At 44.6% G+C, this 26,011-nt stretch overlaps 1 protein-coding gene across 1 annotated transcript in view; it reads left to right on the forward strand.

Moving 5' to 3' along the window:
• Positions 1–26,011, forward strand: part of oca2 (oculocutaneous albinism II) — a 386,742-nt gene that overhangs the window by 278,715 nt on the left and 82,016 nt on the right. The window contains exons 18-21 of the mRNA XM_067985374.1: positions 521–648; positions 3,325–3,384; positions 12,836–12,940; positions 18,552–18,645. Coding sequence (XP_067841475.1) covers positions 521–648; positions 3,325–3,384; positions 12,836–12,940; positions 18,552–18,645 — 387 coding nt within the window. The remainder of the gene's footprint in view (positions 1–520; positions 649–3,324; positions 3,385–12,835; positions 12,941–18,551; positions 18,646–26,011) is intronic.

Here is a 26,011-nt window from a genome sequence, read left to right on the forward strand (position 1 = left end):
TCACTTGCTTTCTATTTGTTGGATCTTACTGTATTCAAATTAGCTGCCATGTTTGCCAACATAACTGTGACTACAGTTCAAAAGTAAGCTCTTTGGGACGTTCTGAGGACCTGATAAGGCACTGTATAAATGCAAGTTCTTTCTTTTTCCTTATTTTTGTGTTTCAAATCCTCTCTACGTAACTAATTGTGATGTAGAATTAGTACTGAAATTTTTTTTAAAAACACAATTGGTCCTGACTGTACAAATAACCTAGCCACCACCTGGAAATCCTAAATCGTTAATTGTTTTAATTTGCATCAGTCATTAGCTTTTGGCAGTGCTTTCAGATGCACAAAGTGAGCTGCTGTTTCATATCTATCACTCGCAGCTTGCTAGCCAAAACTGCGAGAAAAGTCACTTCAGATAAAGCTCCTCGAAATACTGTTGACCAAATTTGTGTTATTCTCTTTCAGTATATGTTACATGTTTTGTTTGGAGCACTGTTTTTATACTAACTATAGATGTGCATTTTTAATAGGCTGGATTGCAATATTGGGTGCAATATGGCTTCTGGTGCTGGCTGACATCCAAGACTTTGAGATAATACTGCACAGAGTAGAATGGGCATCGCTTCTCTTCTTTGCAGCACTGTTTGTCCTGATGGAGGTATTTTACACTTGTTATTAGTCTTGTTTTTATTGTTAAGATTAAGTGCTCACTTGTAAGTCATAAGAAAAAGTACTAATGTCCCAATCAGGCTTCCCAATGGGTGTCAACACAAGCTACCATTTGATTTGGCACAGTTGGTGTTAATCTGGTGCGTTACTCAAACACTGATGGCGAAACAGATTGGGAAATGGATAATCACACCTGTGCAATGGAGACTAGAGGTTTTAGCACTCTGTCAGGGTGTTTTAGGGGGAACTTTACATTAAAGCAGTGCTATGCCTCACATGGGAATGCTTGATGCTGTCAATAGCTACTGTTACTTTTTTGGGTTTTTATGCTAAATTAGGAGGCACGGTAAAGTTGTGTGGATTTTAGGTGGAAGTTACAAAGGGACATAGGCAGACTAAGTGAGTGGGCAAAACTATGGCAGATGGAGTTCAATGTGGGGAAGGAAGTCTGAGGTCAACATAAAGATTAAAGAAGTGAGCACAGAATTAGGTGCATTCGGGGAATTAATGCACCCCTGAATTAATCCCTGCTTTCTGTCCCTTAGCCAATTTCATATCCACACAGCCACTGCCCCTTTAATCCCATCGGCTTCAATTTTGCTAACAAGTCTATTGTGTGGTACTTTATCAAATGCCTTTTGAAAGTCCATATACACAACATCAACTACACTACCCACATTAACCCTTTCCATTACTTAAAGATCTCAATCAAGTTAGTCAAACACAATTTGCCTTTAACAAATCCATGCTGGGTGATAATTCCCAGCAGTTTTTAAGGAGGATGAAATAATGGCAATTTTGAATGACGATGCAATGATGCCTGAGGAAGCATTGACAATGTCAGCAAGCATTGAGGAGAGAAAGTTAAGTAGTCAGGAACTAGCTTAGGAAGGGGGTTGAGGTAACAAGTAATGGGACTCATGGAGGAGATGTATCTGAGAAGGGCTGGAGGAAGATGGAAGAGAAGCTAACATAATGCCTGGGGTTAGGATTGGGGCAGATTTTAGGGGACTCAATGGCAGGGAAGACACTGGTCCAACTGGAGGTTGAGGCAGCTGCGCAGTTTCAATATCAGATTTTAAAAAAATCAACAGGCTCCTCACATCGAGCATCAGATATAAGGATGGATGAGAGAAATGAAAGGGGAGGAGATGGTTTATTGTAGAGAAGAGGAGTTTGAAGTTGCCCTTACCCTTTACGATGAATCTTGAGTAGTAAGAGGATTTGATGACAGAGAGGGTGAGTGATTGTTCTTGAGATGACCAAGCCAGGTCTGGTAATGGATGACCAGGTTAGATGTGCATCATTACATGCTCAGACTAGAGTCCTCCAATTTAGTTTGGTGCACCTTTTCTAGCTGCACAGGAGACAGTATCCGATGTGGGCTGTAGTGCTTTTCCCTCATCTACTATCCAATACATTATCAAAGGCAAGTCAAAACTAATGCAATCTAAAATAAAATAAACATTTGGGAAAAAGTATTGCAACAGCTACATAACATATAAGGCTAGAAATTATGTTGGTGATAATAGTGGACAAACATTTAAGCCTCTGTCCTTATTATAATGGGTAGAAAAATGTCATATGAATACACTCAGCATTTGTGTACAATTATCACCAATTCACTTTTGGTTAAGTATGAACATGTACCTGCAGAGATCTTTACCATATTGAGTAACCCCCTGATCTTCACCAAACTTGCTTTTAAAAAAGAAACATTTCTTGAATATTTAACCCTTAGAAGACTTCATTTGAATGTGATCAGGCATCTAGCATTGCAGATGAGATAACTCGTCCAGTGGGCATTTGACATATAAACATCATATCTAAGGTTGGTCTGGTTGGATGTGTGATGTGACCATGCTAGTCTTCACACTCCTTGCCTTCTAATAGCTAATAAACTGGACTCTGGAAAGAGTTTTTGGCCAGTTAGGGACCATTTTGTTTTGTGAAGGGGGTTCATTTCCAAAACTGATGGTGGAGCCGTGAAGGCAGAGGTCGGAAGGTAAGCAAAAATGTTCACGTTTTAAGGAAGAAAGCTTAAGGATAAATCAGAATATGGCATATTAGAAATAAAGTAAAAGTAATGTTCATATTTTTAAAATATAGGTTGAGAGAATAAAAGAGATGGCAAGGCAAGATATAGTGTTTCAATGTTATTTAAAATATTTTAAGTGTCTGTTTTTACAGGGTGGAGCTCATAACACAGCAAGAGAGCTACCACTGAAATCTGAGCTGCTTTATCACTGTGTTTACTAGGGTTTGTTTCAGTTTCATGGCATGTGAGCTGAAAATATGAAATAATGGCTGTTCCATGAAGCCTGCAATTCCTCACAACTTGCTAGATGCTTATAAAACCAAATAAGAATTGAAAACGAAAAAGGTATAATCTTGAAATAGGCCTCTTAAAGCAAAAGTGATAAAGTCCCAGCGGTTTCATATAAACAGGGTAACTATGTGAACAATTGAGTTTGTGTCTCGGCAAAACTGTGCAATAACTGAAATAACAGAACAAATTTTCAAAATGCTTGAGTACACTTTCTTGCTGAACTATTCTATGCAGAGAGCAATCAGCACATCCCCTCCTCCTCCCCTTCCCCTCCTTTGCCTACATTGACCCTACGTATGACTTGATTATCCTTTTATTTTAACATTTCTATTCTAGGCATTGGCTAGCTTGCAACTGATTGACTACATTGGAGAACAGACAGCCACCCTGATAAAGGTAACCTGTAACTGTTTGTGTGGAAGCACTAAAGAGATGGTTTGCTGTTTCTTCCCCTAACTATCCAATGGTGGATTTATTTCAGGGTTCACTATGGCTTTTAGATTTCATTTATCATGAATGAAATTATAACACTGGTAAGAAACGGTATTAATCCCAAGTTATGAGATGACTCCTGCTAATTAAGTCAGCCGTGGCTCATTTGGTAGCACTCTCACCTCTGAGTCCCAGGAGGGGGAAAGGAATGGCATTCAAAGCTAGAGCTCCCTGGATGACTAAAGATATAGAGATTAAAATGAAACAGAAAAAAGGAGGCTTATGATAAATGTCAGGTTCATAATTCAGTAGAGAACCAAGCTGAATACAAAAAGTACAGAGGAGAACTGAAAGAGGGGCAAAGAGAGTGTATGAGAATAGATTAGTGGGTAACATAAAAGGAAACCCAAATGTCTTTTATAAACATATAAATAGCAAAAGGAAGGGTGGGGCCAATTGGGGACTAAGAAGGAGATCTGCTTGTGGAGGCAGAGGGCATGGCTGAGGTACTAAATGAGTACTTTACATCTGTCTTCACTAAAGAGGATGTTGCCAATGTCACAGTAAAGAAGGAGGTAGTAGAAAAATTGGATAGAATAAAAATAGATAAAGAGGAGGTAGTTAAAAGGTTGGCAGCGCTCAAAGTAGAAAAGTCACTCGGTCCAAATGGGATGCATCCTAGGTTGCTGAGGGAAATAAGGGTAGAAATTGTGGAGGCTCTGGCCACAATCTTCCAATCCTTCTTAGATATGGGAGAGGACTGGAGGATTGCAAATTTCACACCTTTGTTCAAAAAAAGGGAGAGGGATAAACTCAGCAACTACAGGCCAGTCAGCCCAACGTTGGTGGTAGGGAAACTTTTAGAGACAAAAATCCAGGACAAAATTAACTACACTTGGAAAAATATGTGTTAATAAATGGAAGTCAGCACTGATTTGTTAAAGGCAAATCGTGTTTGACTAACTTAATTGAGATCTTTGATAAAGTACTGGAGAGGGTTGATAAGGGCAGTGCGGTTGATGTTGTGTATCTGGACTTTCAAAAGGAGTTTGATAAAGTACCACATAATAGACTTGTTAGCAGAATTGAAGCCGATGGGATTAAAGGGACAGTGGCAGAATGGATATGAAATTGGCTAAGAGAAAGAAAGCAGGGAGTAGTGATGAACAGTTGTTTTTCAGACTGGAGGGAAGTATACAGTAGTGTCCCTCAGGGGTCAGTATCAGGACCACTGTTCTTTTTGATATATATTAATGACCTGGACTTGGGTATACAGGGTATAATTTCAAAGTTTGCAGATGACACGAAACTTGGAAATGTAGTAGACAGTGAGGAGGATAGTACCAGACTTAAGGAGGACATAGGCAGACTGGTGAAATGGGCAGACGATGGCAGATGAAATTTAACGCAAAGCATTATGAAGTGATTCATTTTGGTGGAAAGAATGAAGAGAGGCAATATAAACAAAGATGCTGTCTTGCGGATGAGACGTTAACTGCCCTCTCAGGTGGACGTAAATGATCACATGGCACTATTTTGTAGAAGAGCAGGGGAGTTCTCCCCTGACATTGGTGTCCTGGCCAACATTTATCCCTCAACCAACATCACTAAAACAGATTATCCGGTCATTATCTCATTGTTGTTTGTGAGACCTTGCTGTGCACAAATTAGCTGCTACGTTTTCCAAATTATCATAGTGACTACACTTCAAAAGTGTCTTCATTGGCTGTAAAGTGCTATGGGATGTCCTGACATCGTGAAAGGCTCTATATAAATGCAAGTCTTTCTTTTATGTAACAATATGTCAGTTTTAGTAACTGCACGATTTGTAGTGTGGACAAATCCGCTCTGTCTGCTCCTATAGTAGCTTCTGGCATCTGTACAAATCTTTGACACATCAGCTCTTGGATAAAGCAGCTAGCCAGATGGCATATTACAACAGTAATGCTACAGGTCTGTCATAAATTAACACAATTTAAATGTGCAATTTCCTTTTGAACCTACTTGTTAATTTCAGGTCAGTTTCACAGGTTCGGTGATCTCTGTGTACCCCGGCTTGTAGGAAGACATGAACATCAGTAAGCAGGTTCAGTGTAACAATTAATGCCTTGATACTGCAGGTGATGGTGGGTGGGTCACAAGTAGTGCGGTCTACAGCGGGGAGTCTACCAAATTTCATTTTTAAACTCCCTGCCATTTTTGTTTTAAAAAATATTTTTGTCTTTCCAAATTGAAAGCAGGAGAGCCTTCTTGCCAGCCTGCTATGTGGCTTGGCAAAGTTAACTGTGGTCAATTGGGGGTCAGGCTAATTAAAATATTTAAGGAGAGCTCCTGGCATTGTCAGTGCCTTTGATTGAGAACTTCTCTGTTTGGTGGTGGGAAATGGTGTACTGCTAGAGAAATTAAAGACCTGATTTTAACACTGCTCGCCTGACAGTTAAAATCAAGGCAGCGATTTATGCCCCCCTCCACTCCCTCCTCCCCCCCCCACTCCCTCCTCCCCCCCTCCCTCCAATCCCGCTGCCTTCCAGGGGGATGTAATTATTTCAACTTGCTGATCTTAGCAGGCGTGCGGGATACCCGTCTGATGTCTTTAAATATGCAGATCAGACGATGACATCATCGGGGCCCGACTGCAATCCTAACCCGAGCCTTGCGCGGCAGGGTCGCCAACTTTGATTGGATGTATTTCTGGAGGTTTCATCACATGACCTCCTGCCTCCAACCGCCTCACCCAGTCAAACAGCATTACCCCCTCCTCCCCACCCCCATCTCCAAATAATTTTATAACTAAGAAGCAAAACTGTTCAAAGAAAATGATGAAAACACACCATTTTTTTAACGCCCCAATGATTTTTTGGTTTTGCTCGCAGCAGTGTCCTGGAGAGCAAACTTTAATTCCTGGAGACTCCAGGGCAGTCCTGGAGGGTTGGCAACCCTATTGCGTGGAGAAGTTATAATCTAGGCTTTAAATGCCTGCAGCAGCGTAAAGAGCCAGGCATTAGCAATCGCAGGGAACAATTGTCACCTTCACCATCTAGCCAGTAATCTGGCAGAGTGGATCAACCGTCTGTTGTAAACCACTTGATTTACATTCCATTAGATCGAATCGGGCCAGGACCTACTCCGTTAATGGTAGGGCATTGGGGAGAGTTATAGAACAAAGAGATTTAGGAGTACAGGTTCATAGCTCCTTGAAAGTGGAGTCACAGGTGGATAGGGTGGTGAAGAAGGCATTCGGCATGCTTGGTTTCATTGGTCAGAACATTGAATACAGGAGTTGGGATGTCTTGTTGAAGTTGTACAAGACATTAGTAAGGCCACACTTGGAATACTGTGTACAGTTCTGGTCACCCTATTATAGAAAGGATATTATTAAACTAGAAAGAGTGCAAAAAAGATTTACTAGGATGCTACCGGGACTTGATGGTTTGACTTATAGGGAGAGGTTGGATAGACTGAGACTTTTTTCCCTGTAGAGTAGGAGGTTTAGGGGTGATCTTGTAGAAGTCTATAAAATAATGAGGGGCATAGATAAGGTAGATAGTCAAAATCTTTTCCCAAAGGTAGGGGAGTCTATAACGAGGGGGCATAGATTTAAGGTGAGAGGGGAGAGATACAAAAGGGTCCAGAGGGGCAATTTTTTCACTCAAAGGGTGGTGATTGTCTGGAACGAGCTGCCAGAGGCAGTAGTAGAGGCGGGTACAATTTTGTCTTTTAAAAAGCATTTGGACAGTTACATGGGTAAGATGGGTATAGAGGGATATGGGCCAAGTGCAGGCAATCGGGACTAGCTTAGTGGTATAAACTGGGCGACATGGACATGTTGGGCCAAAGGGCCTGTTTCCATGTTGTAACTTCTATGATTCTATGATTAATTTCAATGGGGGTAGAAATCAGATGGGTTCTACAACAGCTCGGCTGTTTAGCCCACTAAAGCCCCAAGATCTCGCTCCTGCTTTGATACCTCAAGTACATTCTCATTTGGCACATAATCCACATCAACCTTCCCTCTGCCAAATCTCATTTCTCTGTATTAGATTGCAGTACAGTGCAGTACTGAGGAGGTGCTGCACTGTTGGAGGTGCTGTCTTTTGGATGAGACGTTAAACCGAGGCCCCATCTGCCCTCTCAGGTGGACGTGAAATATCCCATGGCACTATTTTGAAGAGCAGGGGAGTTCTCACCAGTATCCTGGCTAACATTTATCCCTTAACCAACATCAATTAAAAAAAAAACAGATTATCTGGTCATTATCTCACTGCTGTTTGTGGGACCTTGCTGTGCACAAATTGGCTGCCACATTTCCTACATTACAACATTGATTACACTTCAAAAGTATTTCATTGGCTGTAAAGTGCTTTGGGTGTCCTGAGGTTGTGAAATGCACTATATAAATGCAAGTTTTTCTTTCTTTACTTCCGTCTTGATGAGCCAATCCTGGCATCTGTGCCTGTTATATAGTGATGCACAATCGGAAAGACGGATGAAAGGTCAAAGTCATGGAATTTAGGACCGATGACATTGCCTTGTCTGAACTCTATGATTTGCACATCAGCAGACAAGCTCCTCTCGACCCCACATTCAAAGAATCCGCCCTTCCGCACCCCTGATCGCTGCCACTCCCCTCGACCCGGCTTCCAATCTCTTCCCCCGGCCTCCGATCTCTCTCCCAGGCCTCCAAACTCCCTACCCCCATGGCCTCCGATCCCCCCCCCCCAGACGTGGTCCTCACTTGCCTGAGGGTTGCTAGCGGTGGCCTGATATTTGTTCACTCTTTGTCGGCTGGCTCTTCATTCCTCGATGGCTTGATGGAAATGAGGCCCGAGGCCCAATATTGGAGGCACCTCAGGCCTCACCATTTAGGAGCAGGGATTGTGCTCTGTGTGCCCCCTCCACCCACCCACCCGGCACGACCAAAAATGGGCCTTTTCCAACTGGGAGAGTGGGGTGTTCAAGGCTAATGTAGAATGCAGGTGATGGAAGAAACAGATTTGATATTACAAATGAGATGGGCAATACTGGATCATTACCTTCCTTAAGGTATAAAGTTTCACTGAAGCTCAACACAACTGAAAGACAGACAGTTTAGAGACTCTGTGAAGATGATGAGGTAACCTACTTTCAAGACTCTGTTAATGTCACCCCACAACTGTGCCCTAGGAGGTGTGTGAACTGATTCACAGAATCATAGAATGTTACAGAACAGGGACAGACTGCATCATGTTTTTCTACACACAAGCCACCTAGTCTAATCCTACTCCTTGCTCTCCTTATTCTTTAATATTCTCCAGTTTCATTAAACTGTTTAATTCGCTTTCATGGACTTTGTTTTCACAGTAGTTTGTGGCAGAGAATAGCACATTTTAACCATGCTGTAGATTCCTCTCCTCCTCCTTTTGAGGAAGCACCTCACCTCCTTCCAGTGCCATTTTCAGCTAGCTTATCTAAAATTGTTGGGGTAGAAATTGGTCCTCGTTGCACCCATTTTATGGGCAGAAGAGAGGGGACAAAACGACCAATTTCGGGACACAGTGTCCCGTGCCTGATCTGCGCTTTGCAGGAGTCCTGGGTGGCCGCCTTAAACAGCCATCGGCCCCTTAAATGTGTTAATGAGGGGGTCTAATGCCTATTTAAGGACCCTTCCCTGTCTGTAAAGAATTTCATTCTGACCTCCACTTTAATTCCTTTTGCAATTATCTTAAATTTATGCTCTCTTGGGCCATCTGGCCAACCACTAAAAAAAAATCTATCATAATTTATTTTATCATAACCCTTCATAACAATGAAGTCCTCTTTCAAGTCCCCTTTATTTTCTTAGCTCTAGTGAAAAAAAGCCCTAACTTCTGAAGATTCTCTTCATAACTGTAACCCCCTCGTCTCTGGTAACCTCCGAGTGAATCTGTGCTGAACATGTTCCATTGCTTTTCTATTTTTGCTCTAGTCAGCTGCCCAAAAATGCACGGAATACTTCAAATGTGGTCTAACTTAACTAAGTTCTTTTAGAAGTTCAACATCACCTCCTTTGCTTTATATTCGATACAAACCCATTTTCCTTTTTATGGCCATATCTACTGACCTGTCGGGTCCAAAATTCCAATCGGGCTCCAGTCAGAGGTACGGTGAATTGCAGGTTGGAAGACCGGAAAATGGGAGGGAAATCTAGTTCCACCGGGATTCCGCCAATTCTAAGGGCTCAATTTTAATTTGGAAGTGCGGGTGCGTTGGGGGCAACGAAAATCAGGGAAATGAGGAGCGGGAAACGAACCCGGCTCCAACGTGCCGACTTCCGAGTTTCACACAGACGCATCTGGGTTCGCGCGCCTTCCCGAACCCGGAACTCCGCCAGCAATTAAAGCCGGCGGGACAATATTTAAAGAAGCAAATGTACCTCGGGTACTTCAGGTACTTTATTTCTTACATATTGGGTATTAAAACGATTTTCAACTTTCCCACGGCCTCCGATTCACTCTTGGTGAAACCAGACATGAAGGGCCGGATCGGGCAAAAATAAAGTAAATAAATGAAATAAAATAACATTTCATAACGTAAAAAAATAAATAAACCTACCTTTCATACGATCACACCTGCATCCCCCTGCTCCGATGTCCGACGTCTCCCCCCCACTCCGATGTCTTCCCCCCCACCCCGGCTCAGATGTGCGATGGCCCCCCCCCCCCCCCCCCCACGATCTTTGCCCTCCTCCTCCCCCACTCTCTCTTGCAGCGCCAGATGACGTCTCTCTCTCTCTTTCTACCCCCGCGCCCCCCTCCTCTGCGTTGTTGCTCCCAGCTGCTGTCGGCAGCCAGCTTGTCAATCAGGCTGGCTGCCAGGCGTGCAACCTGGAAACAAGATTAATGAGCATCAATTACCTCGCGATCACATGAGGAAAGGTAAGTTTTTATTTTTCGGGTTTGCCGTGTGCCCATTGACCCTCCCCCCTCCCCCGGCTGCCATCCTGCCACCCTTTTAAAATTGAACCCTAAGTCTTCAATTCTGGTCGGAGGTACAGGATTATTTCTAAATTGAAATGTTCAGATCCGCAAAATATATCCTTCATATTCCCCAAGCCTCGATCTAACTGTGGACTTCAGTAATTTCTCATTAATGCGACAGAACCATTATCTTTCCATACTGCAGACACTGGAAATCTCAAAGAAAAACTGAAAATGCTGGAAACACTCAGCAGGTTAGGCAGCTTCTATGGAGAGAGAAACAGAGTTAACCCTTCAGGTTGAAGACCTGAAGTCGTCAGAACTGATGAAAGGTCCTCGACCTGAAACATTAACTTTGTTTCTCTCTCCACCGATGCTGCTTGATCTGCTGAGGATTTCCAGCATTTTCTGCCTTTCCAAACTGGTTGATTCTGATGTCATGATGTGGAGATGCCGGTGATGGACTGGGGTTGACAATTGTAAACAATTTTACAACACCAAGTTATAGTCCAGCAATTTTATTTTAAATTCACAAGCTTTCGGAGATTTTCTCCTTCCTCAGGCAAATGTTTCAAGATCTCCTTGAAGCCTACGCATTTATACATATTGAACAATACATGGTGTTTACAGACTGCCCCTGCAACTGCCCGTTGCCAAGGCAATCACCGTGTTCAGACAGAGAGGTGTTACCTGCAGAACCCCCGAATACACATTCAACAAAAAAACAAACAGGGAAAAAAAACAGAGAAAAAAAAACACAGAGAGAGGCAGAAACATCCGGAAGGCAGAGAGAGCCAGCAAATGACCCATTATATTAAAAACAGATAACATTTGTTCGCTGGTGGGGTAACGTGTAGCGTGACATGAACCCAAGATCCCGGTTGAGGCCGTCCTCATGGGTGCGGAACTTGGCTATCAATTTCTGCTCGACGATTTTGCGTTGTCGTGTGTCTCGAAGGCCGCCTTGGAGTACGCTTACCCGAAGGTCGGTGGATGAATGTCCATGACTGCTGAAGTGTTCCCCGACTGGGAGGGAACCCTCCTGTTTGGCGATTGTTGCGCGGTGTCCGTTCATCCGTTGTCGCAGCGTCTGCATGGTCTCGCCAATGTACCATGCTCTGGGGCATCCTTTCCTGCAACGTATGAGGTAGACAACGTTGGCCGAGTCACAGGAGTATGAACCATGCACCTGGTGGGTGGTGTCCTCTCGTGTGATGGTGGTATCTGTGTCGATGATCTGGCATGTCTTGCAGAGGTTACCGTGGCAGGGTTGTGTGGTGTCGTGGACGCTGTTCTCTTGAAAGCTAGGTAATTTGCTGCGAACGATGGTCTGTTTGAGGTTGGGTGGCTGTTTAAAGGCGAGTAGTGGAGGTGTGGGGATGGCCATAGCGAGGTGTTTGTCCTCATTGATGACATGTTGAAGGCTGCGGAGAACATGGCGTAGTTTCTCCGCTCCGGGGAAGTACTGGACGACAAAGGGTACTCTGTTGGTTGCGTCCCGTGTTAGTCTCCTGAGGAGGTCTATGCGATTTTTTGCTGTGGCCCGTCGGAACTGTCGATCGATGAGTCGAGCGTCATATCCCGTTCTTACTAGGGCGTCTTTCAGCGTCTGTAGGTGTCCATCGCGTTCCTCCTCGTCTGAGCAGACCCTGTGTATTTGCAGGGCCTGTCCATAGGGGATGGCCTCTTTGACGTGGTTAGGGTGGAAGCTGGAAAAGTGGAGCATCGTGAGGTTGTCCGTGGGCTTGCGGTAGAGTGAGGTGCTGAGGTGCCCGTCTTTGATGGAGATTCGTGTGTCCAAGAAAGAAACTGATTCTGAGGAGTAGTCCATGGTGAGCTTGATGGTGGGATGGAACTTGTTGATGTTATCGTGTAGTCTCTTTAGTGATTCCTTGCCATGGGTCCATAGAAAGAAAATGTCGTCGATGTATCTGGTGTATAGTGTTGGTTGGAGGTCTTGTGCAGTGAAGAAGTCCTGCTCGAACTTGTGCATGAAAATGTTGGCGTATTGGGGTGCGAATTTGGTCCCCATGGCTGTTCCGTGTGTTTGGGTAAAGAACTGGTTATCGAAGGTGAAGACATTGTGATCCAGGATGAAGCGGATGAGTTGTAGGATGGCTTCCGGAGATTGGCTGTTGTTGGTGTTGAGTATTGATGCTGTCGCAGCGATGCCGTCATCGTGGGGGATACTGGTGTATAGTGCCGAGACGTCCATCGTGGTGAGAAGTGTTCCTGGTTCAACTGGTCCGTGGGTACTGAGTTTTTGTAGGAAGTCTGTAGTGTCACGACAGAAGCTGGGGGTTCCCTGTACGATGGGTTTCAGGATGCCCTCGATGTATCCAGAGAGGTTCTCACACAGGGTTCCGTTGCCTGATACGATGGGACGTCCGGGTGTGTTGGCTTTGTGTATCTTTGGGATTCTGATGTGTTATTGCTTTTCTAAATTAATGCTCCCTTTTTTCACTTTCTCTCCACACTAGTCTGTTCCAGAAGACCAACGACTCTCAATCGCTATAATCCTAGTCATTTGGGTCTCTGCCCTGGCGTCTTCCCTGATAGATAATATTCCTTTTACAGCCACTATGGTAAGTCAATTCGAGGATGCCAGACTTGGCTCTCAGATAGGAAAGCTTAAATAAATACAAGTTTGCCAAGTTCCAAATTTGACCTCCCAGCATTGTATCTCAGTCTTTTGCTTTTGGTTACCAAGCCAACTTTGAGAAAACTCATTCAATTCAGCATTCATCTTTAGTTAGAATCATAGAATCATACAGCACAGAAGGAGGCTATGCAGCCCATCGTGTCCGTGCCAGCTCTCTGAAAGAGCTACCAATTAGTCCCACTCCCCTGCTCTTTCCCCATAGCCCTGCAAATTTTTCCTTTTCAGGTATATATCCAATTCCCTTTTGAAAGTTACTATTGAATCTGCTTCCACTACCCTTTCAAGCAGTGCATTCCAGATCATAACAACTTGCTGAGTAAAGAAGTTTCTCCCCATCTCCCCCCTGGCTATTTTACCAATTATTTTAAATCTGTGTCTTCTGGTTACCAATCCTCCTGCCAATGGAAACAATTTCTCCATATCTACTCAATCAAAACCCCTCATAATTTTGAACACCGCCATTAAATCTCCCCTTAACCTTCTCTGCTCTAAGGAGTACAATCCCAGCTTCTCCAGTCTCTCCACATAACTGAAAGCCCTCATCCCTGGAACCATTCTAGTAAATCTCCTCTGCACCCTCTCCAAGGCTTTGACATCTTTCCTAAAGTGTGGTGCCCACAATTGGACACAATACTCTAGCTGAGATCTAACCTGTGATTTATAAAGGTTTGACATAATTTCCATGCTTTTACACTCATTGGGCTCGATTTTAGCACCCGCTATCGGGTGCGTTCTCGGCGGGGGGGCCCCGAAAATCGCGAAATCCAGGAGCGGGACCAGATCGCGCCTCGATCCCGCCCACTTCTGGGTTCCCCGCTGACGCGCCGGCATGCGCGCGCAGCCCCCGCTGGTGGGAATCCCGCAGGCAATTAAAGCCAGCGGGATGCCACTTGACAATATTTAGTTTGGTATTTCAGGTCATTAACTGACCTGATTAAGGGACTGTGTGTGATTTTTGATCAACATGGGACTGTTTCCCACACTGGGGGAAACACTCCCAGCTTGAATGGACGTGTTGCAGCTGTCAGCCTGTGGCAGCTGCAAAGGTCCATTTGACAGGTGGGGTGGGGGGAGACCCTCACCCATTGCAGGAGGCCACTCTGTCACTTGGGACAAAGTTTGGCCTCCACCACCCTCCTCCTGACGGTCAAAGTCACCAACCTGCACAATTACCCCGGGGTCCAGAGACATGTACCTACCTTGCGGACCCCCCAGATGTACATCTTGCAGATGGGGGCCGCCGTAGCTGCAGTCATGACCTCCTCGGAGGGCGAACAGTATCACCAGCCTCACCAGCCTCGCCATCCACGCCGTCCACCTCTGACATGTGGAGCTCCACAACAGAGTGCTGTGACACATCCACCTGTACAGCAGGAGGGAGGGCTACCGCAGAGAGAGATGCGTCGCAGAGGGCACTACCCTCGCCACAGGGTCCACAGACCGAGGCTCAGCCTCCTGGACCTCTCTGAGCAGCAGTGCACACGGAGGCTCAGAGTCACTCGACATGTAGCCGTGGACATCTGCAGCCTCTTTCATGCCGAGCTGCTCCTGGCTGGCCTGTGCACCATCTTCCTACCTGTCGCTGTCAAAGTCACCACTGCCCTCCCGAACTTCTCCTCCACAGCCTTCCAGGGTGCAACTGGGGACATCGCCGATGTCTCTCAGTCGTCTGCGCAGAAGAGCCCTGCAAATACACCTACACCCACTCTGCAGTAACACAATGGGTGGCATCAGTGGTGGGTCCTCATAGTGATACCCAGGAGCGGGCATTATTGCACAAACTCCGGACAAGATTCGCGAAGACATGGCAGTAGTGGTGCCAATATAATGTGTGATGTGAGTTGTTCTGAAATTCAATATAAGTAACAACCATGACAAACCCTCAAATACCCTTGTGCATCCCCTTCATGCTCACGACACGTTTGCCTTACGCTGCCTACTGCACATATGTGATGCATGCCCTGTGGCTGCAGCACAGGTGGTGGCAGGTTGAGTGAGGCTGGCCGTGAGAGAGATGCACGAGAGGGTGAGTATGGGATAAAGCCATGAGATTGTATGAGGATTGGGTTGTGTGGTAGTGGCGGGGTGAGTACTGGCGAGGTGAGTAGGTGCAGGTAAGATGAGGATGGGGTTTGAGTGAGTAGTGTTGGCAGTGCCGAAGGAGATGTGGGGTGGGGGCAGTGATGTGGCAGACGGAGTGTAGGGGAAAGACTACGTGTACTCACTTTGGCTGACCTACTGAGGTCATTGGACCGCCTCCTGCACTGTGTGCAGGTGGGCAATATGTTGGTGGGGCAGGTGACCCCCTCTGCCACCTCGAGCCAGGCCTTCCTGGTGGCGGAGGCGGGCCGCTTCCTCCCGCCCGCCGGGTGGAAGATCTCTGTCCTCCCCCTCCTCCTCACCCCATGTATTGATACCTGGGGTGAGGCATCATTAAACTGGGAGCAGCCTTCCCCCTGGGCTGCTCCATGCAGTCATCTTTGCTATTGGTTGCAGCATCTGTCAGTGGAGGACTGCCCCTTTAAATAGAGCGCCTCCAGCTGGCAGATCTTACTGCGCATGCGCAGCCCGCCCGACGTGCAGATCAGCAGCGGGGAACCCGGAGGAGCAGGTAAGTGAATCCAATTAGTGGTTTGCCTGCTACGATCGCGCGGGAAACCCACTAATTTCACCGGGCGCGTTACCCACGCGCCCGCTTGCCCATCCGCCGAGAACCCGCATCCCTGCTAAAATCGGGCCCATTGCCTCTATTTATAAAGCTAAGAGCCCCATATATTTTTTTTAATAGCTTTATCAACTTGTTCTGCCACCTTCAAAGATTTGTGTATGTGAACCCCCAGGTCTCTCTGTTCCTGCATCCCTTTTAAATTTGTACCAAAGTTCTCCAAAGCTGCTGCCCATACACGGAAGTTTTAATCTGCTTCTATTCACTTCAAGTCTAATGGAATATTTAACAAGAGCAAATCATTTTTTTTAAAAATTGGATAAACATTTTTTACTGACTGGACTGCCTATCAAGATTAGTACCAGGATATTTCCTATGTATGATGAAATTATAAACACATTCATTCTAAACACGTTAATGATGTTATTACATACAGTGCACAGGTAACCTCTTTTAACTAGTTCATTATCTCATTACACTAGCACATTATCTGCATTCATGAGTACAATTACCTCCTTTCACTAGCAAATTACCTGCTTTCACTAGTACATTATTTGCATTTATAAGAACATAAGAAATAGGAGCAGCAGGAGGCCATACGGCCCCTCGAGCCTACTCCACCATTCAATAACATCATGGCCAATCTTCGACCTCAACTCCACTTTCCTGCCTGATCCCCATATCCCTTGATTCCCTTAGAGTCCAAAAATCTAGCGATCTCAGTCTTGAATATACTCAACGACTGAGCATCCACAGCCCTCTGGGGTGGAGAATTTCAAAGATTCACCCTCTGAGTGAAGAAATTTCTTCTCATCTCAGTTCCAAATGGCCGACCCTTATCCTGAGACTATGCCCTCTAGTTCTAGACTCTCCAGCCAGGGGAAACAGCCACTCAGCATCTACCCTGTCAAGCCCGCTCAGAATCTTATGTTTCAATGAGATCACCTCTCATTCTTCTAAACTCCAGAGAGAGTATAAGCCCATTCTACTCAATCTCTCCTCATAGGACAAACCCTCTTATCCTAGGAATTAATCTAGTGAACCTTCATTGCACCGCCTCTAAGGCAAGTATATCCTTCCTTAGATAAGGAGACCTTCACCAGTACAATTACCTCCTTTCACTAGTACGTTATCTGCATTCACCAGTACAATTACCTCCTTTCACTAGTACATTTTCTGCATTCACCAATACAATTACCTCCTTTCACTAGTACATTATCTGCATTCACCAGTACAATTACCTCCTTTCACTAGTACGTTATCTGAATTCACCAGTACAATTACTTCCTTTCACTAGTACGTTATCTGCATTCACCAGTACAATTATCTCCTTTCACTAGTACATTTTCTGCATTCACCATTACAATTACCTCCTTTCACTAGTACATTATCTGCATTCACCAGTACAATTACCTCCTTTCACTCGTACGTTATCTGCATTCACCAGTACAATTACCTCCTTTCACTAGTATGTTATCTGCATTCACCAGTACAATTACCTCCTTTCACTAGTACGTTATCTGCATTCACCAGTACAATTACCTCCTTTCACTAGTACGTTATCTGCATTCACCAGTACAATTACCTCCTTTCACTAGTATGTTATCTGCATTCACCAGTACAATTACCTCCTTTCACTAGTATGTTATTTGCATTCACCAGTACAATTACCTCCTTTCACTAGTATGTTATTTGCATTCACCAGTACAATTACCTCCTTTCACTAGTACGTTATTTGCATTCACCAGTACAATTACCTCCTTTCACTAGTATGTTATTTGCATTCACCAGTACAATCACCCTCACTGAGGTTCAGCTCTGTGCATTTAAAAAAATATATTTTCAGCTGAATTTGTAAAGAAGTTTTCTTGAGATGAGACAAATTTCCATTTGATTTTGTCTATTTTATTTTGCAATCCGTCTGGTGCATTCAGGTGCGGTCACTTGATTGCACAATCTATATATAGGTTATAGCTGCCCTGCAGGCACTTTGCGTTTGAACCCAAAAATAGGATTGTGCTGGTGAATGGTTTGAACTCTGTTGTATTGGATGCACAGCAGCAGTGTCTTCCCCCCTGTGCAGCTGTTCAAACTGGCTTCCACTGAGAATCATTTATATGTATACACACATGGAAAAGGTAATTTCAGAGAAGCTACAGACAATCACAGTGAACCATAGAATCATAGAAAGATTACAGCATGGAGGGAGGCCATTCGGCCCGTTGAGTCCATGCCGGCTCTACGCAAGAGCAATCCAGCTAGTCCCACTCCCTCACCCTATCCCCATAGCCCTGTAAATTTTTTGCTTTCAAGTACTTATCCAGTTCCCTTTTGAAGGCCATAATTGAATCTTCCTCCACCACCCCCTTGGGCAGTGCATTCCAGATCCTAACCACTCGCTGCGTAAAAATTATTTTCCTCATGTCACCTTTGATTCTTTTGCCAGTCACCTTAAATCTGTGCCCCCTGGTACTTGACCCTTCCGCCAATGGGAACAGTTTCTCTCTGTCTAGATCCTTCATGATTTTGAATACCCCTATCAAATCTCCTCACAACCTTCTCCTACCACTAGAGGATAGTAAGCTGAAAAGTTTTTTTTTAAAAAAAAGGTATTAATAAAAAAGTAATTTTTTTTCAATAAGTGCTGCTTAGTGCACTGCTGTCATTATAAAAATGACCACATTTATGGGCCTGGTATGTGGAGGCATGGAGATCTGCTAACTCTGTGCTTTGAAATCTGTAACAGATGCCAAACGCACAAAGAGCCAGCACATTTTAATTGCTGCTCATCACTTTTGTAATAGGTTAAGCTTCACTGGATCTAAAATTGGTTTCAACTGCGTTGTCCTCTTTTTTTGTGTTCTGATAGATTCCCGTGCTGTTAAATCTGAGTCAGGACACTGATGTAAACCTGCCGGTGAAACCTCTGATTTTAGCACTGGCGATGGGAGCCTGTCTAGGAGGTGAGTGACAGTGTTGTATTAGGGCACTCTGAAAGGTGATCTATTTTAGTAACAAGAGACAATGAAGCCGTTCCATCAAAGTGTGCTGCAAATGAATTCCTGAAAATGTAGTCCAATGCACGGAGCCTTCCCCCCAATAATTCATCATAGTCAGGGTATCTGACAGCTGGAGAAGACTCTTTATACAAAGGGACCTAATTATTAGCGACAAATCTTTGAGAAGTCGAATTATGAGGGTTTTTTTGTGTGCTGTGAGATGGTGTTTTTTTGTTTTTTTTCCAGCTCTGCTGAACCAGTGAATCCTTCAGGAACAAAAAGTGAAGGAATAGGAAACACAATGTTGATTTCAATATTTATTATGTTTTTTTTTGTCCCACCCATTTTCTTACCCCCACCCCCCCACCCCGCCGCCATCTCGGGTACTCAATTTTCCCCCTTCCCTTTGAAGATGTTGACTCTCCACTACCTCAAATCCAACATCAACAATTTGCATCTATATAGCACCTTTAATGTAGTAAAACATCCCAAGGTGCTTCACAGGAGCGATTATCAAACAAAATTTGACACTGAGCCACATAAGGAGATATTAGGACAGGTGACCAAAAGCTTGGTCAAAGAGGTAGGATTTAAGGTGTGTCTTAAAGGAGGAGAGAGGTGTAGAGAGGCAGAGAGGATTAGCGAGGGACTTCCAGAGCTTAGGGCCTAGGCAGCTGAAGGCACGACTGCCAATGGTGGAGTAATTAAAATCGGGGATGCGCAAGAGGCAAGAATTGGAGGAGTGCAGAGATCTCGGAGGGTTGGAGGGCTGGAGGAGGTTACAGAGATAGGGAGGGGCAAAACCATGGAGGGATTTGAAAACAAGGATGAGAATTTTAAAATCGAGGCGTTCCTGGACCAGGAGCCAATGTAGGTCAGCGAGCACAGGGGTGATGGGAGAACAGGACTTGGTGCGAGTTAGGATACAGGCAGCAGAGTTTTGGATGAGCTCAAGTTTATTGAGGGTGGAAGATGGGAGTCCAGCCAGGAGAGCATTGGAATAGTCAAGCCTAGAGGTAACAAAGGCATGGATGTGGGTTTCCGCAGCAGATGAGCTGAGGCAGGGGCTGAGATGGGCGATGTTACGGAGGTGGAAGTAGATGGTCTTGGTGATGGAGCGAAAATGTGGTCCGTAGCTCATCTCAGGGTCAAATAGGATGCCAAGGTTGTGAACGGTCTGGTTCAGCTTCAGACAGTGGCCAGGGAGAGGGATGGAGTCAGTGGCTAGCAAATGGTGTTTGTGGCGGGGACCGAAGACAATGGCTTCGATCTTCCCAATATTTAGTTGGAGGAAATTTTTGCTCATCCAGTACTACTCCAGGCTACTTGCCCTCATCAAATTTCCATACAGCAGCACATACCTTACTGCAGGGGTCACCAACCAGGAGAGTGAACCCTGATTGATTTTTTCTTTTACTAACTTAGGGGCACTGATGCCAATTTTAGTCCCTCTACACGCATCAAGTTGAGATCAACTATCTCAACAAAGACTGGGGATTGAGTTTGGGACTTTTTTGGTCTGTATGGCTCAGGGTCACACCAGGTGCTGCATCCACCCACTAAGCTACTCAGGTAAAGTCAAACACATGCGGAAGCTAGTATTTCTAGAATCACAGAATCTTACCGCACAGAATGAAGCCATTCGGCCCATCGTGCCTGTGCCGGCTCTTTGAAAGAGCTATCCAATTATCCCACTTTCCTGCTCTTTCGCCATAGTCCTGCAATTTTTTTCCTTTTCAAGTGTGTATCCAATTCGATTGAAAGTTACTATTGAATCTGCTTCCAACACCCTTTCAGGCAGTGCATTCCAGATCATAACAACTCACTGCATAAAAAAAATTTGCCTCATCTTCCCCCTAGTTCTTTTGCCAATTATCTTAAATCTGTGTCCTCTGCTTACCAACCCTCCTGCTGGCGGAAACAGTTTCTACCTATCTACTCCATCAAAACCCTTCGTACTTACACAAGCTTTGTACCTTAAGTCATGGGTGTATACAACAGAGGCAATTTTCACCTTCAATATGGTAAACTGGCAGAGCAGATTGCCAGGCCATTATAGAATCTGTCTGGTTTTCATCTCCGTGATCTCAATGGGAATGAAAATTGGGTGGGTTTGATAATGGGCAGGTAATCTGGGCCACCCAGTTTACCATACAAGCAGTGAAGATGGAAATAACCACTAACATTCCTTTACTTATATTCGAGGAATTAAAAAAAACATGGAAGTCTGAAAGGGAGAATTTAAATGTCAGATGTACAAACTTGGTAGTACCTTTCTAGGGGCAGGGTCCCCCGTAAACATTTTTGAATTTTTACATTAAAAATAACGCACTTTTGTTAATTTTAACCACATTGATGCATCACAATTCATCGATTTTTATTGTTAAAAAAGGAAGAACAAAGTGACATTTCGATTTTCAACAGAGCAACCGGATCGCCACTTACTCAAAAGTTACTTTGACAGTGACTCTCCCACACCCTACCTCCCTCCAGACCCAATTCAGTGAGACGCTACAGGGCTGATTTCCATCTCACTTCTGCCCCGTTTACACCTGTAAGCAGGGCGGTAACATGCCGAGAATTAGGACAAAAAAAAACATCAACTGACTGCTGAAGGCCGACCTCAATTTAAGTGTCCAGCGCTGCCACCGGAAACAGATGGGGGCCTAATGAACATATTCAAATAGGGATCAAAGGACACAGTTAAGGCTCCAACACAATTTGCATGTATGGAAGTGCTGCCACCAGTATTACCTCAATATGCCCACAAGTCATGGATGATACAGGTTGGGAGGCAACTATTTTCAGCGTTACTTAAAAGGATCCTCACCTGCTCTCATTTCAAATGCTGCAAAGGTTTGGGAGACATTTTGCTGGGAACTTTTGGTATTTTTTGATAAGTCATTCAATTTTAAAGTGCATGCTGTGCCTGGATAACCTTCTGAAATCTTAAGTGGGTACTGGCAATGCACTCTTCTCAAAAAAAAAGGCATCCTTCTAGCAATTCCATTCTGGCTAGAGGATGAGGAGTAGCAGCAGCAGGTGGAAGGAAGCACAAGGAGCTGGAACTGCAGGGAGACCAGCTGTCTCTGTTTGCTAAAGCAAACACTTTCATCATGTTCCCCATGGACAACTGGAAACGGCAGGATAGAGCTCTGGGGTTTGCACAGACTGCAGGCCTCCCCCAAGTCCAGGGCCTGGTTGACTGCACCAATGTTGTCTTATGGGCTCCTCCTATAACCCAGAATTCAGATTTGTAATTCTTTGCTACAAAAACAAAACTGTTAAGGCAGGCAGAGAATTTGATACAAACTTGTTAAGTATTTGTTCAACATCGCACAGCCAAATGCCCAGGTTTTGGTGTTTAAGATCAAAGTTGTGGAGTTGTGATGACTGCACAGTGCTCAGTTCCATTCGCAACCCCTCAAATAATGAAGCAGTCTGAGCCCGCATGCAGCAAGACCTGGACAACATCCAGGCTTGGGCTTATAAGTGGCAAGTAACATTCGCGCCAGATAAGTGCCAGGCAATGACCATCTCCAACAAGAGAGAGTCTAACCACATCCCCTTGACATTCAACGGCATTACCATCGCCGAATCCCCCACCATCAACATCCTGGGGGTCACCATTGACCAGAAACTTAACTGGACCAGCCATATAAATACTGTGGCTACAAGAGCAGGTCAGAGGCTGGGTATTCTGCGGTGAGTGACTCACCTCCTGACTCCCCAAAGCCTTTCCACCATCTACAAGGCACAAGTCAGGAGTGTGATGGAATACTCTCCACTTGCTTGGATGAGTGCAGCTCCAACAACACTCAAGAAGCTCGACACCATCCAAGATAAAGCAACCCGCTTGATTGGCACCCCATCCACCACCCTAAACATTCACTCACTTCACCACCGGCGCACGGTGGCTGCAGTGTGTACCATCCACAGGATGCACTGCAGCAACTCGCCAAGGCTTCTTCGACAGCACCTCCCAAACCTGTGACCTCTACAATCTAGAAGGACAAGAGCAGCAGGCACATGGGAACAACACCACCTGCACGTTCCCCTCCAAGTCACACACCATCCCGACTTGGAAATATATCGCCGTTCTTTCATCGTCGCTGGGTCAAAATCCTGGAACTCCCTTCCTAACAGCACTGTGGGAGAACCGTCACTACATGGACTGCAGCGGTTCAAGAAGGCGGCTCACCACCACCTTCTCGAGGGCAATTAGGGATGGGCAATAAATGCTGGCCTCGCCAGCGACGCCCACATCCCGTGAACGAATAAAAAAAAAGGTGGAAATTCCACTCTGCAAGGGGGGACAATTGCAGCGGAGTTGTGGGGGTCACAATTTGGGGTGGAACTCAGATCCACTGGGTTTTTGCCCCTCTAAAGCTACCTCTGTAATCCAGAAGGGGTGGATGCTTCTTCTGCCTGCCCCAGTCTGGCAACTTGGGGCAGGGGGTCGCATTCTGGATCTTAATTGGGGCCTACAATAGATAAGGAAAATGGCAATCAATCCCCGAAGGATTGAATGCGGTCGGTAGAGGGGCCACAGAGGGCTGTTGAGTAAAAAAAAAACATTTTTATTTTTGTTCTTCGGCTTTATTTGGGCTTTGGGCTCCCACTCTCAGAATGGCAAAGTATGGCAGGTGCTTCTGCTGTGCCTTTACAGGCATGGGCTTCCACCCTGAATATTTAAAGGTCCTTGGAGGTGAAATTCAACTTTGTGGGAACACAAAACTGGCAGTAGCAGATCTGCTGCCCGTTATACACCCCACCTGGCCTTGAAGTCAATGGAAAGGATAATCAAGCACACTGTATGATGGGTGGCCAATCTGGTATTGCCCGTTTTGTGTCCTCGCTGAAGGTGGATTTCAAACCCACCCCACTCCACCACACCCCAACTCCAGGAGTTGAAACGAGGACATAGGGAGGTCCAAGTGGTGAGCGGATATCCCACTGAGCCACACTTCCACCTCTCACCAAAGTTTGTAGACATTTTAGGGTTTGATAAGTCAGAGTGCACTGCTCTCCTAACGTTGGATCAAAGATGGTCGTAGACATGTTTCCTACAGACAGGACATGGGTTTTAAATTACAGGGAACGGTAAGGTATAAATAATTGAATTTGCCCATGTTAATCAAGTCTAATAGCATAATTCATTATTTATATGCCAACTTTCATACAGATAAGGTTTAACATTTTCACTTAATAGACAAGGTCTGCATTATATATAAATTATAAAACGTACAATTCGTTAATGTTATTCCTTAATAGTGTAACTCTGAGTTTCACACGCCCATATATAATTTAGATTTTTAAAATTGTATTACACAATGATAAAAGTTGACACTTGATGTTCTTTCCTTCCCCTCCTGTTACACGGGCAAAATTTAAAACTGGTCAACGCCAGTTTTTTAAAATATTATTTTTGACAAACTTAGTTGAAGGACCAATGCCCAAAGTGTAAAGTGCTATCAAGGGTTGAAAACAAGAGAGATGATGAGGAAAATCAAGATTATAATGATCAAATGATATCAAGCTTGCATTTGAAAAGTCTCCAGGTTGTAGGAGTTCCACCCTTTCGAGATAATGGAAATAACCGTATAGAATAGAGCCAATATTCATGATTCATGTTTTTTCTAATCATAGAATCATACAGCACAGAAGGAGGCCAATCGGCCCATCGTGCCTATGCCAGCTCTTTGAAAATTGTCCAATTAGACCCACTCCCTTGTCCTATTCACAGCCATGCAAATTTTTCCCCTTCGAATATTTATCCAATTCCCTTTTGAAAGTTATTATTGAAACTTCCACCAACCTTTCAGGCAGTGCATTCCACATCATTACAACTCACTGCATAAAAAAATTTCTCCTCATCTCACCTTTGGTTCTTTTGCCAATTACTTTAAATCTGCGTCCTCTGGTTACCGACCCGTCTGCCACTGGAAACAGTTTCTCCTTATTTACACTGTCAAATCCCTTCATGATACACTTGTACAAGTTAAGAACTCAAGTAGGAGATGATCAAATGAGTCTTGATGTAAGCACAATGCCTGTTTTCTGCTGCTAGCACCCATCAGCATTAAAAGGGATGGGGAATTGGGAAAAAATACTAGCAATGCCAGCCTGATACGTGATATTCCAAATATTATATCCCGTGAGAACAGAGTTTAGTGGCATTAATTACCTGGCATTATTTTAATGTCCAACCCTTAATAATGACAAGTAAAGGCTTAACACTGATTGGTGTTGTGTTCTGTTTTGTGCAACATATTCCCCAATGGCACACATTGCTTCTTTAGCATCTTTTTTCCAATTGGCAAAGTTCATGAGCAAATGGTTAACTCATTCATAGTGCATTAAAATAAATACGTGAATGCCTACTAATAGCTGGCAGTGGAATATAGGTGTCAGCCTTGGCTGAGTGCGAGCACTGTTGCCTCTGTGTCAGAAGGTTGTGAGTTCAACCCCACTCCAGAAACTTGAGCACAAATTCTATAGCCACTATAGCCTGACTCTTTAGAATTATCTTCCTAAGTCACTTTGCCTTGCTACCTCTCTCACTGCCTTTAACAAACCTCCTACAAATCTATCTTTTCAATTACCCCTTCAGTCTTCCCCGACCACAAAATCCTTCAACTGCTGTCTTCTGCCTAGCTATCTTCCATGTTCTGCGCTCTGAAACAGTTGTCCATATGATCAGTGTAATAATATGTTCATAGAATCATAGAATCATAGAAGTTTACAACATGGAAACAGGCCCTTCGGCCCAACATGTCCATGTCGCCCAGTTTATACCACTAAGCTAGTCCCAATTGCCTGCACTTGGCCCATATCCCTCTATACCCATCTTACCCATGTAACTGTCCAAATGCTTTTTAAAAGACAAAATTGTACCGGCCTCTACTACTGCCTCTGGCAGCTCGTTCCAGACACTCACCACCCTTTGAGTGAAAAAATTGCCCCTCTGGACCCTTTTGTATCTCTCCCCTCTCACCTTAAATCTATGCCCCCTCGTTATAGACTCCCCTACCTTTGGGAAAAGATTTTGACTATCGACCTTATCTATGCCCCTCATTATTTTATAGACTTCTATAAGATCCCCCCGAAACCTCCTACTCTCCAGGGAAAAAAGTCTCAGTCTATCCAACCTCTCCCTATAAGTCAAACCATCAAGTCCCGGTAGCATCCTAGTAAATCTTTTCTGCACTCTTTCTAGTTTAATAATATCCTTTCTATAATAGGGTGACCAGAACTGTACACAGTATTCCAAGTGTGGCCTTACAACTTGTACAACTTCAACAAGACATCCCAACTCCTGTATTCAATG

Source organism: Heptranchias perlo, chromosome 6 (assembly GCF_035084215.1).
Source record: "Heptranchias perlo isolate sHepPer1 chromosome 6, sHepPer1.hap1, whole genome shotgun sequence".
Taxonomy (NCBI): Eukaryota; Metazoa; Chordata; class Chondrichthyes; order Hexanchiformes; family Hexanchidae; genus Heptranchias; species Heptranchias perlo.